The 18,490-nt window shown below is 31.4% G+C and overlaps 1 protein-coding gene across 1 annotated transcript; it reads left to right on the top strand.

Annotated features, from left to right (window-relative positions):
• The first annotated feature begins 678 nt into the window (after nucleotides 1-678).
• On the top strand, nucleotides 679-1,938 carry LOC124887137. Its single transcript, XM_047396330.1, has 2 exons — nucleotides 679-1,576; nucleotides 1,799-1,938. The coding sequence occupies exons 1-2, from the start codon at nucleotides 679-681 to the stop codon at nucleotides 1,936-1,938; spliced, it is 1,038 nt and encodes a 345-aa protein (XP_047252286.1).
• The last annotated feature ends 16,552 nt before the right edge of the window (nucleotides 1,939-18,490 follow it).

The following is an 18,490-nucleotide window of genomic DNA, read 5'->3' as shown; positions in this document are numbered from 1 at the left end:
AATGTCAAGAATCATTTGACAATATTAAAGAATAGTTGGCAAATCCTCCAGTATTGGTCCCATCGGAACCTGGTAGGCCTTTATTTCTATATGGACAACTCTTTTGGTTGTGTTTTAGGACAACATGATATCACAGGCAAAAAGGAATAGGCAATCTATTATTTAAGCAAGAAGTTCACAAGTTATGAGGTAAAATATACTCTTTTAGAAAAGACATGTTGTACCTTAACTTGGATTGCTCAGAAATTAAAGCATTATCTGTCGTCCTATACAACCTACCTCATATCTAGAATGGATCCTTTAAAGTATATTTTCCAGAAACCTATGCCCACAGGAAGATTGGCAAAGTGGCAGATTTTACTTACAGAGTTCGACATTGTGTATGTCACTCGTACCACTATGAAAGCACAAGAATTGGCCGATTATTTGGCAGAGAACCCAGTTGAGAATGATTATAAGCCTCTACAAGCCTACTTTCCTAATGAAGAGATTAATTCAATTGAGGATGATGTTCAAGAGAATGTTTATGTATGGAAATTATATTTTGATGGAGCGGTCAATGTCAAAGGAATAGGGATTGGGGCGGTTCTTGTCTCACCAACTGGGCATCATTATCCCACCACAGCACGACTTTATTTCCTTTGTACTAATAACACAACAGAATACAAAGCTTGCATCATGGGTTTAAATATGGCAATAAATCTGGATGTACGTGAGCTAGTGGTGTTGGGAGATTCCGATTTGCTCATTCAACAAATTCAAGGTGAATGGGAAACTAGAGATATCAAACTCATTCCAGACAAACAATGTTTAGAGGACCTCAGCAAAAGGTTTAAGTCTATCGAGTTTAGATATATTCCAAAATTCCATAATGAGTTGGTTGATACTCTGGCTACCTTAGCTTCCATGCTCCCATACCCAGGAAATACGTATATCGACCCATTGGAGATACAGATAAAAGATCAACATGGTTATTGCAACATAATTGATGCAGAGCCAGATAATGAGCCCTGGTACTATGATATCAAATGTTTCTTGAAGTCAAAAGAGTATCCAATACACGCCAATGCCAATCAAAAAAGGACTATTAGGCGACTTGCTAATGGTTTCTTCTTAAGTGGGGAGATTCTATACAAACGAACTCCAGATTTGAACTTGTTGAGATGTGTTAATATTCAGGAAGCTGAAAGAATAATGAATGAGGTACATTCGGGAGTATGTGGTTCGCACATGAATGTCTATATTTTAGCAAAGAAGATTACACGGGCAAAATACTATTGGTTGACTATGAAGCGAGACTATTTTTGTTTTGTTCGCAAGTGTCATCAGTGCCAAATTCACGGTGATTGGATTTATTCACTACCTTCAGAGTTATATCCCATGTCCGCTCCTTGGCCCTTTATTTCTTGGGGCATGGATGTAATTGGTCCAGTAGAACCAAAATCTTCTAATGGGCATCGATTCATACTGGTCACTACTGACTATTTCACCAAATGGGTAGAAGCTGCTACTTGCAAATCAGTCACGAAGAAAGCAGTAGTAGATTTTGTTCAGTCCAACATTATATGTCATTTTGGTATACCAAAGTCTATTGTCACAGACAATGCAACCAATCTCAATTGTCATCTAATAAAGGAGATTTTCAAGAAATTCAAGATTGTGCATCATCATTCTACCCCTTACCGTCCCAAAGCAAATGGAGCCGTTAAAGCAACGAATAAGAATATTAAAAAGATTCTTAGAAAAATGGTCCAAGGATCTCGACAGTGGCATGAAAAATTACCATTCGCTCTTCTAGGATATCGTACAACTATTCGTACATCGATTGGTGCAACTCCTTATTTACTAGTCTATGGGACTGAAGCTGTGATACCTGCAAAAGTTGAAATTCCTTTACTTCGAATCATTGTTAAAGCTGAGATTGACGATACTAAATAGGTCAAGTATAAACTAGAACAATGATCATTAATAGATGAAAAAAGGTTGACGGCAATTTGCTTTGGCCAATTATACTAGCAGAGGATGGCGCGAGCTTACAATAAGAAGGTACGTCCTAGAAAATTTGAGGTCGCCAAACTTGTTGTAAAACGCATCCTTCTACATCAAGAACATGCTAAAGGAAAGTTTGCTCCAAACTGGCAAGGTCCATACATGGTTAAACAAGTATTATCAAATGGAGCTTTGGAACTTGCGAATATGGACGGAAAAATGGCATAGAAAGTTATCAATGCCGATTCAGTCAAAAGATATTATATTTGACACACTTGTGCTTAACATTCTCAAGTTGAGATGACTAAAAGCCATCATTCTACTTAACTAAATGTCGTTAATCCCTTGTCAGTCCTTCGAGCTTTATTTACCTTTCCTTGCTTTTCCTCTTTAGAGCCAAAAAAAAAACTTCTTGTAGGTGAAAACCCATAGAGGCACCATAAGATGATTCAAAAAAAAGAAGATAATGTTTGTTTATTGAACTACGTTCGACCTGATTCCTAAATGGATACATAGGCATCCCTATTTTGGGGTTTGGTCTGATAAAAAAAATATTTAAAATTAAAAATCTTGGTATTCAAAGAAATCGAGACATATATCTTACTATCACTTTTATATGGCTCCTAAGTTGTTATTTATTCTAAAAATCCTTGTCCCTTTGTCCATTAAAGACCTTCCGATCAATTTTTGAGAATGTCAAGCCTTGTGTGCCGAAAAAAAAGTCTTATAAGTGAAAACCCATGGAGGCATCACAAGATATCAAAAAAAAAAACAAACTTATAGGCGAAAACCCTCATGGGCACCATAAGACAATTATGAACGAGGAAAACAAAATTAGAGAGGTCAATTGTGAAAATCCTAAAAGGATAACTTTAGTCAAACAAATTTTATCATGACAGGACAAAGATCAAGAAGGATGATTTGATTTGATTGAACGGTTCAGCCTAATTCGAGATTAGACAGTTTTGAAGGGTCAAACATCTACTCCAAATTGTGTGTCATGCTTCACTAAAGTTAATATACACCTCCAAATAAGATTTCTTCCTTTTTTGTTAGAAATACCTTCTATTAAAACATAATTCTCTTTTTTTTATTTTTTTATTTTTTTTCTCTATCTTTTTTCTCTATCTTTTTTCTCATTCATTTGTCTTTTCCTTGTTTCGATGTATACACTTTGGGTCTTTTTATGCGTAAGTTTTATATCAAATGCATTATAAAGAAAGACGCACGAAATTGACTATCGTTCCAAGGGAAATTGAGCCGAGATTTTTGGCGTACACCACCTTGACAAGGACAGGGAGTCGGTTGAGATAAGTTTACAAGTATAATGTTGAAAATGAATAACAGAATCGTATCGAAACAAATAAAGATGCAGCGACAGTAGAAAGGAGAAGGTTCAAGCTCACCGACCAATTAGTTGAATCAACCGTATCAAGTTTAGGTGGAGATAAGGAAAACCTCCAAAGGATTCAAGGCTACAAACCAACCACCAATTTTTTTTTTTGAAAAAAAACTCACAAAATTTTCTTTGTTTGAACAGGGGCAAAGCAGTCTTGTGAAGTTTATTGGGAAAAATGAGTACAGCCAAAGTGAAAGTTTCTTTAAATTTTCTCCTGTCGTTGTACTCTTATAATTCCAAGGTTGCATCAATATTATATAATACTAATAAAACCCTTCACATTCAAAATTGGGGCATTTATATATATATATATATATACACAAAAAAAATAAAATAATAATAATAAATAAATAAAATAAAATAATAATAATAATAACAAGAAAAAAATCCCCTAGTTGACAATTCCTTTCGTCTTCATAGGGTGCCATCCCCTAGTTGACATCTTATCTCATCTTCAAAGGGCGCCATCCCCTAGTTGACATCTTATTCATATTCATAGGGCGCCATCCCTAGTTGACATCTTATCTCGTCTTCATAGGGCGCTATCCCCTAGTTGACATCTTATTTCATTTTCATAGGGTGCCATCCCCTAGTTGACATCTTATTCGTCTTCATAGGGCGCTATCCCCTAGTTGACATCTTATTCATCTTCATAGGGCATCATACCCTAGTTTATATCTTATCTCATCTTCATAGGGTGCCATCCCCTAGTTGACGTCTTATCTCATCTTCATAGGGCGCCATCCCCTAGTTGACATCTTATTCATCTTCATAGGGCACCATCCCTTAGTTGACATCTTATCTCATCTTCATAGAAGAATATAGAAGAATGATTAGGTTAAAGTTAGTTAGAGTCAGCTCTGCATCCGTAGCGGCCTAGCATCTCAAGAGACATCTTTTTAGCTTCTGATCAGGAGAACAAGCATCCAAAAATATTCTATGAATTATTCTTTGGTAGAGTTTCAATGACTCAATTCAAGTTTTAAGTTCAAGTCTCAAATCCTAACTTAAAGATCAAATTTTAAGATCAAGGTATCCACCAGAAAAAGGTGAGGTAATAACTGAAGATCCAAGAGGAAGATCTGAAGCAAGAGAATCAAGATAAATAGAATAGATAGGATCTTGTACTTTCATTTCTAGTTTCATTTTCTTTTGTAATAGAAGGAGTCACGGACCGAAAACTCGACGGGACCTCAACTCGATTCTCTAACTCATTCCTTTTATTCCTACACCCACTTGAACAACACGTGACCTGATTCTCTTATAACCCGAGATATGTAGGATGCTCTAAGCCAGGGCTCAGTCACACTTCTTCTTATTTATTTACATATTACTTTTGAATAAATGGTTGGGCCAAAAATTAGTCATGTTTACTTCTTTGCTTGCAAACTCTTCATATTTCCAAGTAAAGAGGGGCATTCTGTAAACACCTAATTTTTTTTACCAAACCGAATACTTGACGCCATTTTTAGTGTTTAATATATATATTTTATTTTTAGGTTTGAATAATTAGCTATTTTAATTTTTATCTTATTTTTATAAAATTTCTTTTAAATATATATATATATATATAAAAAATAAAAACTAAAATAAAAGTGAGAGAGACCAAAAAATTACCCAACAACCCACTTTCACTCAACCTCTCCCACTCTCTCCACACAGACACGTCTCTCAACCTCTCCCAAATCAAACTCCCTCACGTTCAGCACACAACACACATGCACACACCATTATATATTAGCACGCGCAACACCACTTAGGGGATCAGAGAAAAAAAAGGGAAGTTTTAAAAAAAACTGAAAAAAAGAAAACAAACAGAGAGGGGAAGAGAGGATAGGAAAAAGAGAGGAAATAAGAGGGTGGAAAAGCAAGAAATACAACACAAAAAGAGAGAAGAGACAAGAACAAAAATCAAAGAGGAAACAGAGAGAGTTAGAAAGAAAAGAGAGTATTCTTATGGGTTAGTAAGTTGGAGTTCGAGTTTCGATTCCTGTTTTAGTCTCCAGTAATGGCATCCTACTCCTGCTTTCAATTAATTTGTTACACAGGTATGTGTATTGTCGAGACTTGACTTTGTTGTATCAAGAATGATTCATTGTTAATTCAATTTTGAAAATATATTATGTTGGCTCTATTCGATGTTCAGTCCTCGAACTTTCTATTTCATTGTGATAATATCTCCATCTATATTTATTGTTTCCGTTCATCTTTGTGTGAATATGTTAATTAGTATGTATTCTTACATTTCAAATTCATGTTGGTAGATACTTTTCATATTTAACTTACTGCACTCAAAATGGTGAGAAAAGCTAATGACAAATGATTTATGTAAATTGGTCAAAAATTTAATCTTTTGTTAGTTATTTATTTATTAATTAATTTATGAGATTATTAATTGAAATTTTCTTTATTAAGTCTTTGACGTAAAAGAGGCAACTCTCTAATCTTCTCTTGTAACATAATAACCGTGTTAAATGAAGACATTTATGTTTTAATTAGTGATTCAATTTTTTTTTCTTTCTTTTCTTAGTTTACATTTGGTGCAGGTCCATGGTAGGTTTAACATTTTTTATATTTCATCGAATATGTTAGTTAATGAAGAGTCAATTCATTTTTGTTTCTTTTTCGTTCTTGGCTCTCATTTACTGTAATAGATTCAAGCAATTGGTTAATTAGTTTATTTTCTTATTATTCATTTTTTTTAAATTTTTCTTGAGTTTCATGTTATTATAATTTAGTTGATGAAAATTGAGAATACATATTAAGAGTTTGTCGTGAAATGAAATAAAAAGAAAAAACAGTATAGATGAGAAAAGATAAAACCTATACAACAGTATTATAATACAATTAGATTATGAGAAACAAGCATAACTGATTTTGTTATTGGTTAAATTAATATTCTTTCATGTTAATACTAAATACTAGTATGTGCGCTTCGGTTTCTGTAGATTTTCTTTTAGTATGTTACTATAATCACGAGATATAAGAAATCAATTAATTAATGTGAAAATGAGCGAGATGGGGTGCAAATCTATTCTAAATCCTATCACATAAAAGAAAAGAAAAAGAGAGAAAATCATTTGTAAGAGAGTGAATTCATAAAACAACGAGTTAGGTTCTTAGCCCCCTAAATAATTAAAGTTTGATATGCAAGTGAAAGTTAACGAAGAAGTTGGAAAGCCCTGCTACTGACCATTCGATATAAGAAAATTAATCTACCATTTGAAGTCGATTGAATTGAGTTGGGTAGATTTTAGACCTATTAGGCGCTTAATTAGATTGAAAAAATGGGACGATTCATAAATGCCTCAAAGGCGTGAGAAATATACCAAAACTCATGGTAAGGCCGAAAAGTACTAGTATCGGTAAGCCACGCATTAATACAGCTTTAAATATATTCATAAATAAATAAAAGCAGGATGCAAGCATCTTTAGGGCCAACAAATATTATATATACAAGAGATTAGTTTAAGCCAGACATAAGTCATTAAAGCGACCGTGCTAGAACCACAGGACTCGAGGGGTGCCTAACATATTCACCTCGGTCAACAAAATTCCTTGTCTGAATTTTAGTTCGCAGACCAAAAATAAAAAGTCATTTCCTTTTGAATAGGGATTCAATAAGGTGACTTGGAATACCCAAACTCAATTTCAAGTGGCTATTCTGTAAATAAAATAATCCCTACTCAAAACGTCACTTTAATTGAAAAAATTCATTTACTCTAAAACCAACTCCTTAGCGGGGTTGGGGCTGTAAAAAATAGGGGTGTGACAATAATACATGGAATTTTTAATTTAAATTTAAATTTAGTTTCGTTAGTGGTAAGAGTAAAAATTGTAAATAAAAGTGGATGAGGGTATTTTAGAGGCAATAAGTTAACAGGGTGTATTTTGAAGGCAATTTCAATACTCTATCGACCTATACTTTTCTCTCCATGGCAGACATAGGCACGTGTATGTATATATACTAGTCTTATAATATGTGCCACATGTGTGTACCTCGTTTATTATATCATAGTTAAATTATATATATATATATATATATATATATCGATGTACTTTTTACATGGAAGCCGTTAATGTCTTTAAACTTGGTCTCATTTGTCCTACGCATCATTAAGCTTGATCGAAAGAACTCAAAAATCAATAGATTTAAGTTTTAAGAAAGCACATCGAAAGAAAGAAATAATTCAACTCTTTGGAAGAAAATAATTAAACAAGACTTAGATAAAGGGAGTGAGAAGTTCTTACAATTGGTCAGGAAAAGCTGTAGTCTTCACTTTTCTTTGCCAACCAGTCAAGTAGTGCTTTCAATTTATCGATTTATGTCACAAACTAATTTATTTGTATAGAAATTAGAATAAAAGAATTACTCCTTGCTATAAAAATGATTAGTTCAACAATGTCAAATCAAAGTATTTATGGACATTGAAAGCATGAATATCAGTCTACAAATTATATTGAAGCAAAATATCTATCAAACACATATCAACTTGAATAAAGAAAATTCACATGACTAATTAACTCGAAGCTTAGATCTTTATCGTATTTTAAGAAAGACAAGTGCATAATTAATAAAAATAGTGCATTAAGGTACAATTAGAAACAGGATAAAAGGAAGAAGAGCGTTAATTAAGAGAAGGAAACAAAAAATATTCCTCAATAATGCCAACAAAACCACTAACATGAAATTTAGCTGACGAAATTGCAGGAATGAGATACGAACTAAAGACTTATCCGACGAAAAATTCAGAAAACTTGATAAAAATGTAGTTATATAAAATATAACAAATAGTTGTCAACATAAGAAAAAATCTCATATATTTTATTTCTTATTTAGTTAGGAGTTGTGTATATAAAAACTTTCAATAAATTAAGGAGTCTTTCCATAAATGTAAGCCTTCCCATTTATATTAGGATCTCTTCTCTTACACAATTGTCATATATTTATTATGTTTAATATTTTATATTTAAAAAAAAGTGAAAATATGATTTTGTTTATTGTGAAATCTTTTAATGAAGGGCAAAAAGTTTAATTCACTTTTCTAAGGGTCTTTATATTTTTAAGGAAGAATACATATACAGGCCTCTCAACTATTCGACTTTTTCCGTATAGGCAACTCAATTAGGCCATGTACCTATTGAACCCTTTACTCTTTCACAAATGGTTTCAATTGAGCCCAATTTACTGACGTGATAAAAAATCTAAACTGCATGTAATACACACGCTAATGATGTGGCAAAGTGGCAAATTAAATAACAACATGTGGCATTTAATTTAAAATAATTATAAAAATAATTTTTTAATTTTTCTTAAATCTAAATTAAAAAAAACCCATTAATACCCCTCTACTACAGCCCTACCCAATCCTAACCCCCCCTCCCCCTTCTCTTCCTTCCCTTCCAAAAGCAACAGAAACGTTAAAAAAAAATGTTCATCTTCTTCTTCCATAGATAACCCTTTCCCCACTATTGAAGCACTTTGATTTTGTCGATACCCCTTTCCCCATCATTGAAGCACTTCGATTTCGTAGATACCCAATAATATCCAACAATATCCATTTTTCCCATCTTCACTTCACTCCTTCATTTCTCCACCAAAATAATACCCAACAATAATTTCAAATGAAAAATAATGAACTTTGAATTTTAAAGTGTTAATTAAATTGTAGCAATAAAAGATAGAAATATTTTGTTATTCAATTTTCCCACTTCGATTCCGTCAATTTTTTATTTCCATTTTTATTTTCATTTCCTCACTACATGCACACAAAATCTCCTTGATCGATTTTATTACTCTGAAATTCATAGAGCAAGTGTTAGAAGTGAATAGAATTAGTGTATTTTGGGTATTTGAATTTGGGTAATTGAAGATGAATTATTCACAATCGAAAGAAGGGAAGGCGGGAGAGAAAAAAAATATTAATTGAATTTTATTGTATACAAAAAATATCATTGATTTTGGATTCAATTTGAAGAAATAAAATGCTATGTTTAAGATTTATTGAAGAGGAAGATTATGGAAGCTTGGCAGTGGAGAAGAGGATGAAAGTTTTTTATTCCTTTTATGTGTTTTTTAAATTTATTTTATGTGTCTTTTTTTGATTGATTTTTATTTTTATATTTAATTTTTTTTGATTAATTATGGCTTCTCTTTGGGCATAAAGAAAAGATTGGCTCCTTCTAAAGCTCTCTTTCTTCTCTTATGATATTTCATTTCCATAAGACAGGGAAAGATCTTATGGCTTCTCACTCTCCATTTGGAGAGTGTATTACACATGTCATGCCATGCCATGTCAGTGCCACATCAGCAATTGGGCTCAATTGACATATTTTGTGAAGGACTAAAGGGTTCAATAGGTATGTGGCTTAAGTGAGGTGCCTATACGAAAAAAGTCGAATAGTTGAGGGGCCTGTATATGTATTTAGCGCACTTTTAATATATTATAGATTATAGATGTATGTGTGTATACATATATACATATGTGTGCTCATGTGTGTATATATACATATACATACATACATATATATATACATACATATATATATGTATGTATATATATATGTATGTATGTATATATATATGTATGTATATATATGTGTGTATATATGTATGAATATGATTTAATCATAAAATATTGAGTTTTTTCCTGATTTGCAAATCTACTATTGAATATATATATTGCAAGTTAGGAAAGAACTCAGTACTTTATGATCAAATCATATTCATACATTCATACATATATACATGCATACATATGTATGTATGTATGTGTGTATGTATGTATGTATGGATATTATTTGATCATAAAGTACTGAGTTCCTTCCTAACATGCAAATCTATAATTGAATCAGTCACTATATTAATTGGTAAAAATATACTAACGGATTGTTGTTAGGGTGAACAAAATCGAACCACAAATTGCATCAAAACACAATTCGAGTCAAATAAAAAAAAATTAACTAGTGATTTGGTTTGACTTAGTTTTAAAGTTGAAAAAAATTAATTATAATTGATTTGGTTTTGTTTTAACTGAAAAAAGTCAAATCAAATCAATCCAATATAATATTTGTATAATTTTCAAAAATATTTGATACATAAAAATATTTACTATGATCGCTACTTAAAAAAAGCCCAAAAAACAATGGCCAAAAACGATGGCTAGAGTAATTTTTTTTGGATAAAATCGATGAAAAAGCAATTCAGTTACTTGCGTTGTAAAAAGTTCCATTGCTTTTTGAAAACGATGGAATGTGACATTTTTTTTATGATGGACTTTTGAAAACGATAGACTGCGTCACTTTTTAAAAAAGTCCTGTTATTTTTTTTGGACAAAATTGACAAAAAAGCAATTCAGTCACTTGCGTCGTAAAAAGTTTCGTTGCTTTTTAAAAATTTGACCCAGTCACAGCGTCACTTTTTGTTCTTCATATGAAGAACGAATGATGAATAAAAAATGACAGATAATGTCATTTTTTGAAGAAAAAAATTAAATTTATTTCAGAATAAGTGATACTGCCCGTTGAAAAAAGCAAGGGGCGTCGTCAATTTTTTGAAAAAAAAGAACTGTTTAAGCGACGAACACCGTTGCATTTCTGAAAATTTATTTAAAACAATTTTAGAAAAGCGACGGACAAAAGTAGCTTTGTCCGTCTCTTTTCTTCACTTTTTTTGGATGCGGATTCCAAATGAAAATTAATTCAATATATATATATATATCCCATGCAATACACATTACTAAAGCAATCATACAACACATAATACACTATATTATCAAAACATTTAAGCGATCCAAATAAACAACACTTAAACAATCAATCCAACATTCAAAATGCTTAACAATTAATTCAACAACATCCAAAATACTTAACAATTAATTCAATAACATTCAAAATACTTGAACAATCCTAAAGGTTGTCCAATAGTAAAAGGTAAGTTCAAGGATGTCTAAAAAGTGTCTAGAAGCATCACAATTTCAATTCACAGAACACTACACATTTTAAGTCACTAGTTAATTTTTTCAAGTCACTACTTAACATTTTCCACAATCACTAGTCCACAAATTTAATTTACTAAACACTTCATATTTTTTAAGTCACTAGTCCACAATTTTGAGTCACTAGTTAACATTTAAAGTTAATAAAAATTTTAAATTCACTATTGACCAAAAAGAAGAAAAGAAAAATCAAGTCACTTCTTCACTATTTCACTTCACTAAAGACTTTCATTTTTATGTTGTTGGTTCACAATTACAATTCACTAAATACTTAACATTTTTTAAGTTACTAGTTAATATTTTCAAGTCACTACTTAAGATTTTTCACAATCATTAGTCCACAACTTCTATTCACTAAAGACTTCAATTTTCAAGCCACAACTTAACGTTCTCAATTCACTAAACATTTCACATTTTTAAGTTGCTAGTTCACAATTTTAATTCACTAGTTAATATTTTGAAGTCAATAGTTTCAAATTTCAATTCACTAAATACTTCGCAATTTTAAGTCACTACTTCACTAATTTCAAGTCAATACAAACTCACTTCTTCACTATTTCAAGCCACTAAACACTTTCATTTTTTAAGTCAGTAGTTCACAATTTCAGTTCACTAAACACTTGACATTTTTTAAGTCACTAGCTAACATTTTTAAGTCACTAAAGAAGATTTTCCATAATCATTAGTCCCAACTTCAATTTACTAAAAACTTTACATTTTCAAGTCACTACTTAACTGAAGGATAATTCCTTCTTAATTAATGCAAAGATTTAAAACTCTCATAACTCTCTGTAATAAATTTGTGTGCACATTTATAAGTCATAAGAGTTTGTAGGATGTGAGAGTTACTACTTCATAAATGTACATTCATTCAAATGACAATTCAATATAACTTTGTGAATGAAGAGACATTCAGAAGTCTTGAAAGTCACTAACCTTTATGACTTTGTCATTAATTCAAGAGTAATGTTACATTACGTACATTAACTTTGTGTGTCTTCTTTCACTCTTTTGATGGATGAAACGTAAATGATATACCTATTTAAGGAACATTATTTGAGAACTAAAGATGTAGAAAACATAGAAAAAAATACTCTCTCCTTCATCAATTCTTTACCTTAATCTTAGCTTTCAATTCTTAATCAACTTTTGGACAATTAGTTTAGGCAACCTCCAAACTTTTACCCATGAGTACACGTATTTGGAAATAGCTGTGGAACCTCGGGGAGCGATCGGCTAGAAGGATTTGCACCGGAGTCGGGCCGAAATCGCTTTCAAGGGAATGACTTGTCACGACATAGTATTTGTGACTATTCTCTTATTAGTAATAATTTCAATTCCAATATCAATATTGTAGCATTTTTTCAACAATTTGAAAGTGACTTCCTTATATACAATATTGATAAATGACTATTTATTTGAACAAAACTTTTTCTGATTTGCCAAAACTTGAGCCATTGGACGGAAATAATTTTAAATGTTGGTCATAAAAACTTCTGATTTTCTTAGAACAATTAGAAGTTGATTATATTTTATTTAATGATGGTTCTAACATTATTACTGGTTCTAACACTGTTATGATTTTTGATGAATTTGCTAAAAAGAAGGTTAAAAAGGATAACATAAATGCTAGATGGCATTTATTGAGTCATATGACTAATACTTTATTTGATTTATTTGTTATTTACAAATCTGCTAAAGAAATATGAGATAGTTTTCAAAACTCAAAATAGGGAGGACAAAATAATGTCCAAGTTTATCTTGCTAAGGATAATGAATTCATTGTGGCAGTAGTCGAGACGAACCTGGTGTCTAACAAGACTGAGTGGGTGTTAGACACAGGGACTTCAAGGAATTTCTACGCCAACAAAAAGTTATTCCAAGACTTTGAGAAATCCACCAATGGTGAGTGTGTCTACATAGGTAACTTCACTACTGCTGGAGTTTTGGATAAAGAAAAATTTTCTCTTAAATTAACTTCTGGTAAAATATTAGTATTGAACAATGTTCTATATAACTTAGTTTCTGGAGCACTTCTAAATAAAGTAGGCCTTAAATTTATTTTTGAAGCTGATAAATAATGAATTCTGTGCTTTTAAGTTTGAATCTTCTTGACTATATGTGGGAGGGAAGCCGCCTTGTTTGCATGTTATATTCTTAATAGAGACCCTGATAAAAGGTTAGACAAGACTCATATGAGTTATGAAAGGGGTTTGTCCCTAATTTAAAATTTCTGAAAGTGTAGGGGTGTTTGGCTAAGGTTGGTCTTATTCTTCATAGTATCTCGCTAGACAGCCATTAATATGCTTGCATATTCATCCATAGGCCAAATCTATTAAATAAAGAGTATGTTATTATTTTAGATTTAACCAATTTGATGAATTACAAATTTGATCAACCATTAACGAGTAATCCTAATGTAGGCGGATTTGGTCAGGGAGATGCAAAAATAGTACTTCAAGATCCATTATGTGTCCAAAAATTAGAATCTCGAGGTCCTTTGATGGGCATAAAGAAATCGTCTTGGTAGAAACTACCAAATAAATACAACAAGGGTTAGCTCCGCAACAGGTCTATAAGCAAGGTAAGTAGGTCTAGCAACCGGAGCTTTATGCATTATATGAACAGAAAGCAACCGACCGGGATCATTCAATACAATGGTATGAACACGACACCAAGGCAAACCTATAAAAATACCCCTTATATCAAAGATAAAAGGACACTACGTAACTTTATTGCATTGGAAAAGTACCTGATTTTAAATGAGTAAATGTAGGTTCTAAGACCTTTGATACACTCTTTATTGGTTATGCTCAAAATAGTATTGCATATAGATTTATGTTATTAAATGATTATTCTATTTGTGAATCTAGAGATGCGGAATTTTGTGAATATATTTTTCCTTTGAAAACTGATGTGTCTAGTGATGTGTAAAATAATACTTCTATATCATTCAACCAGAGGGTATTGCGATTCTAGGACAAGAGGATAAAGTAGGCAAATTGAGAAAGTTCTTATATAGACTTAAGCAGGCACCTAAGAAGTGGTATAAAAATTTAATTTCACATTAATGGATAATGACTTTGGTGTTAATTTATCTGATACCCGTGTTTATTCTAAAATGATAGGATCAGATTGTGTGATTATATGTTTACATGTGGATGACATATTAATCTTTGATCCTAATGTGAATGTTTTAAATGAGACTAAGAATTTTTTTTTTCTAAATTTGAAATAAAAGACCTTGGAGAAGATGATGTGATTTTAGGAATTAAAAATCAAAAGAAATGTTAGTGGTTTCTGTTTGTATTGGTCTCATTATATTGAAAAGATGTTGAAAAGGTTTGATTATTTTGATGTAGTTTTAGTGAAAACTCCTTATGATCCTAGCATACACTTGAAAAAGAATAGAGATTCTAGTGTTTCTCAAACTGAATATGCAACAATAACTGGGAGTGTAATGTTTCTCATGAACTATACGCGGCCTGATATAGTTTATTTTGTTAGTAGATTGAGTAGATATACTCATAATCCCAGTAGTGAATAATGAAATACTCTTCATCACTTGTTAAGGTATTTGAGAGGTACTATAGATTGATGTTTGTATTTTAATAAATTTTCTACTATTTTAGATGGTTTTTGTGATGCAAACTGGGTGACTGACAATGATGAAGTTAGATCTACCAGTGGCTATGTGTTTACTTTGGGTGCAGGTGCTATTTCATGAAGGTCTTCAAACCAGACTTGTATAAATTCATTGCTCTCAAGTTGGCAGGGCAAGAAGTTGAGTGGCTAAGGAACTTTTTGGCAGATGTGTCTTTCTGGGGAAGACAAGTGTCACCAGTCTCTTTACATTGTGATTCACAGGTGGAAATTGGGATTGCTAAAAATAGTGTATACAATGAAAAAAGAGACATATTTGCATTAGACATGGTGCAATTAAACAATTGTTGAAACATGGTGTTATTTCTTTGGAATATGTAAGGTCCAAAAGAAATTTGACGAATCCTATAACCAAAGGTTTGGCAAAATGGTCCTTGAATTGTTGAGAGGGATGCAGTTAAAACCCATGGATTGAGCTAATATGGTGGATACCCATTTGTGGTCAAATGAAGTCATATAGGCCTTCAATAAACGTTACATATCCTATCCCTATGACACGAGGTAGTGTATTATAAGGTTGAGCTTAAGTTTGCTCTTAATAATCCATAGCCTTAAGGTGGTCTATGAGATAGACTTGATAGATCACCTACGTGAGTGTAAAGGATTGATCGTATTTTGTGAAAGACTTGGGTTGTCTTTATAGAGCACTTATGAGACCCAACGTTTGTGTGCATGACCATAAAAAGCACTTCGTAGTATCACGGAGGTTGCTTAAAATCACGGATATGGTATGCATTGTGGGGTCTCAACTTATGTCCATTTAGTTAAGAGTACTTAATTTTTTGGATATTTGTTGTTGCCTCATAGCACTACGTGTCAGTTCAAATCGAAATATATTGACACTTAAGTATATGTTCTTTTCTTTTACCCAAAATTGTTCCATTCTCTATCTTTGCATTAGTGGGGGATTGAAGGATAATTCCTTCTTAATTAATGCAAAGACTAAAAAATCTCATAACTTTCAGAAATAAATTTGTGTGTACATCTGTAAGTCATAAGAGTTTATAGGATGTGAGAGTTACTACTTCATAAATGTACATTCATTCAAATGACGATTAAATGTAACTTTGTGAATGAAGAGACATTCAAAAGTCTTGAAAGTCACTAGCCTTTATGACTTTTTCATTAATTCAAGAGTAATGTTACGTTACATACATTAACTTTGTGTGTCTTCTTTCGCTTTTTTTGATGATGAAACGTAAATGATATACCTATTTAAGGAATATTATTTGAGAACTAAAGATGTAGAAAACATAGAAAACAAAATACTCCCTCCTTCATTAATTCTCTACCTTAATCTTGTCTTTCAATTCTTAATCAACTTTTGGGCAATTGGTTTAGGCAACCTCCAAACTTTCAGACACGAGTGCACGTGTTTGGAAATATCCGTGGAACCTTAGGGAGAGACTAGCTAGAAGAATTTGTACCGGAGTCGGGACAAAATTGATTTCAAGGCAGTGACTTACCATGACACAGTATTTGTGATTAATCTCTTATTATTAATAATTTCAGTTCCAATATCAATATTGAAGCATTTTTCCAACATTAACATTCTTAATTCACCAAACATTTTAAGTCACTAGTTCACAATTTTAATTCACTAGTTAATATTTTCAAGTCACTAGTTCATAACTTTATTTCACTAAACACATCATATTCATTAAGACGCTAATCCATAATTTTAAGTCACTAATTAACATTTTCAAGCCAATAGTTAATAATTTCAATTCACTAAACACTTCACAATTTTAAATCACTGCACTAATTTCAAGTCAATATAAAGTCACTTCTTCGCTATTTCAAGTCACTAAACATTTTCAATTTTTTAAGTCACTAGTTCACATTTTCAATTCACTAAATACTTAACATTTTTTAAGTCACTAGTTAACGTTTTCAAGTCCCTACATAAAATTTTCCATAATCACTAGTCTATAACTTCAATTCACTAAACACTTTACATTTTCAAGTCACTACTAACATCCTCAATTCACTAAACATTTCACATTTTTTAAGTCACTAATCACAATTTTAATTCATTAGTTAATATTTTCAATTCACACTGATCCACAATTTTATTTTACTAAACACATCATATTTATTAAGGCACTAGTCCACAATTTTAAGTCACTAGTTAACATTTTCAAGTTAATAGTTCACAATCTCAATTCACTAAACACTTCATAATTTTAAGTCACTACTTTACTAATTTCAAGTCAATACAAAATCACTTCTTCACTATTTCGAGTCACTATACTTTCATTTTTTAAGTTACTAGTTCACAATTTCAATTCACTAAGCACTTATCATTTTTTAAGTCACTACTTAGGATTTTTCACAATCATTAGTCCACAACTTCAATTAACTAAACGTTTCACATTTTCAAGTAACTACTTATCATTCTCAATTCATTAAATATTTTACATTTTTTTAAGTCACTAGTTCACAATTTTAATTCACTAGTTAATATTTTCAAGTCAAAAGTCTACAACTTTATTTCACTAAGCGCTTCATATTTATTACGAAACTAGCCAACAATTTTAAGTCACTAGTTAACATTTTTAAGTCAATATTTCACAATTTCAATCCACTAAACACGTCACAATTTTAAGTCACTACTTCACTAATATTAAATCAATACAAAATCACTTCTTCACTATTTCAAGTCACTAAAAACTTTCATTTTTTAAGTCACTAGTTCACAATTTCAATTCACTAAACACTTAACATTTTTTTAAGTCACTAGTCAGCATTTTTCAAGTCTCCGCTGAAGATTTTCCACAATTATTAGTCCATAACTTCAATTCACCAAACGCTTCACGTTTTTAAGTCACTACTTAACATTCTTAATTCACTAAACATTTCACATTTTTTAAGTCACTAATTTACAATTTTAATGCACTAGTTAATATTTCCAAGCCACTAGTCCACAACTTTATTCACTAAACACATCATATTTACTAAGACACTAGTCCACAATCTTAAGTTCCTAGTTGACATTTTCAAGTCAATAGTTCACAATCTCAATTCACTAAACACTTCACAATTTTAAGTTACTACTTCTCTAATTTCAAGTCAATATAAAGTCACTTCTTCACTATTTTAACTTCACAATTTTAAGTCACTACTTCACAAATTTCAAGTCAATACAATGTTGTGATTTCTTCACTAATTAAATTCTTGTACAATTCAAACAATCGAATAAGTAGAGGCGTCGCATGTCCCTCCCACATCAAATAATCACAATAAAAATTGCAAAATTTTGATTATTCGCTATTTCACAAGCTAAACAAATATTTTGATTATTCATTTCTGGTACAAATCAATAAATTGAATCAAATAAGTAGAGGCGTCACATGTCCCTCTCACACCAAATAATCATAATAAAAATTTCATTATTCACTAATTCATAAGTCAAATTTTGATTACTCATTTCTAATGTCAA

Source organism: Capsicum annuum, chromosome 9, assembly GCF_002878395.1.
Source record: "Capsicum annuum cultivar UCD-10X-F1 chromosome 9, UCD10Xv1.1, whole genome shotgun sequence".
NCBI classification, from domain to species: domain Eukaryota; kingdom Viridiplantae; phylum Streptophyta; class Magnoliopsida; order Solanales; family Solanaceae; genus Capsicum; species Capsicum annuum.
This window is presented reverse-complemented; position numbering and strand designations above follow the sequence as displayed.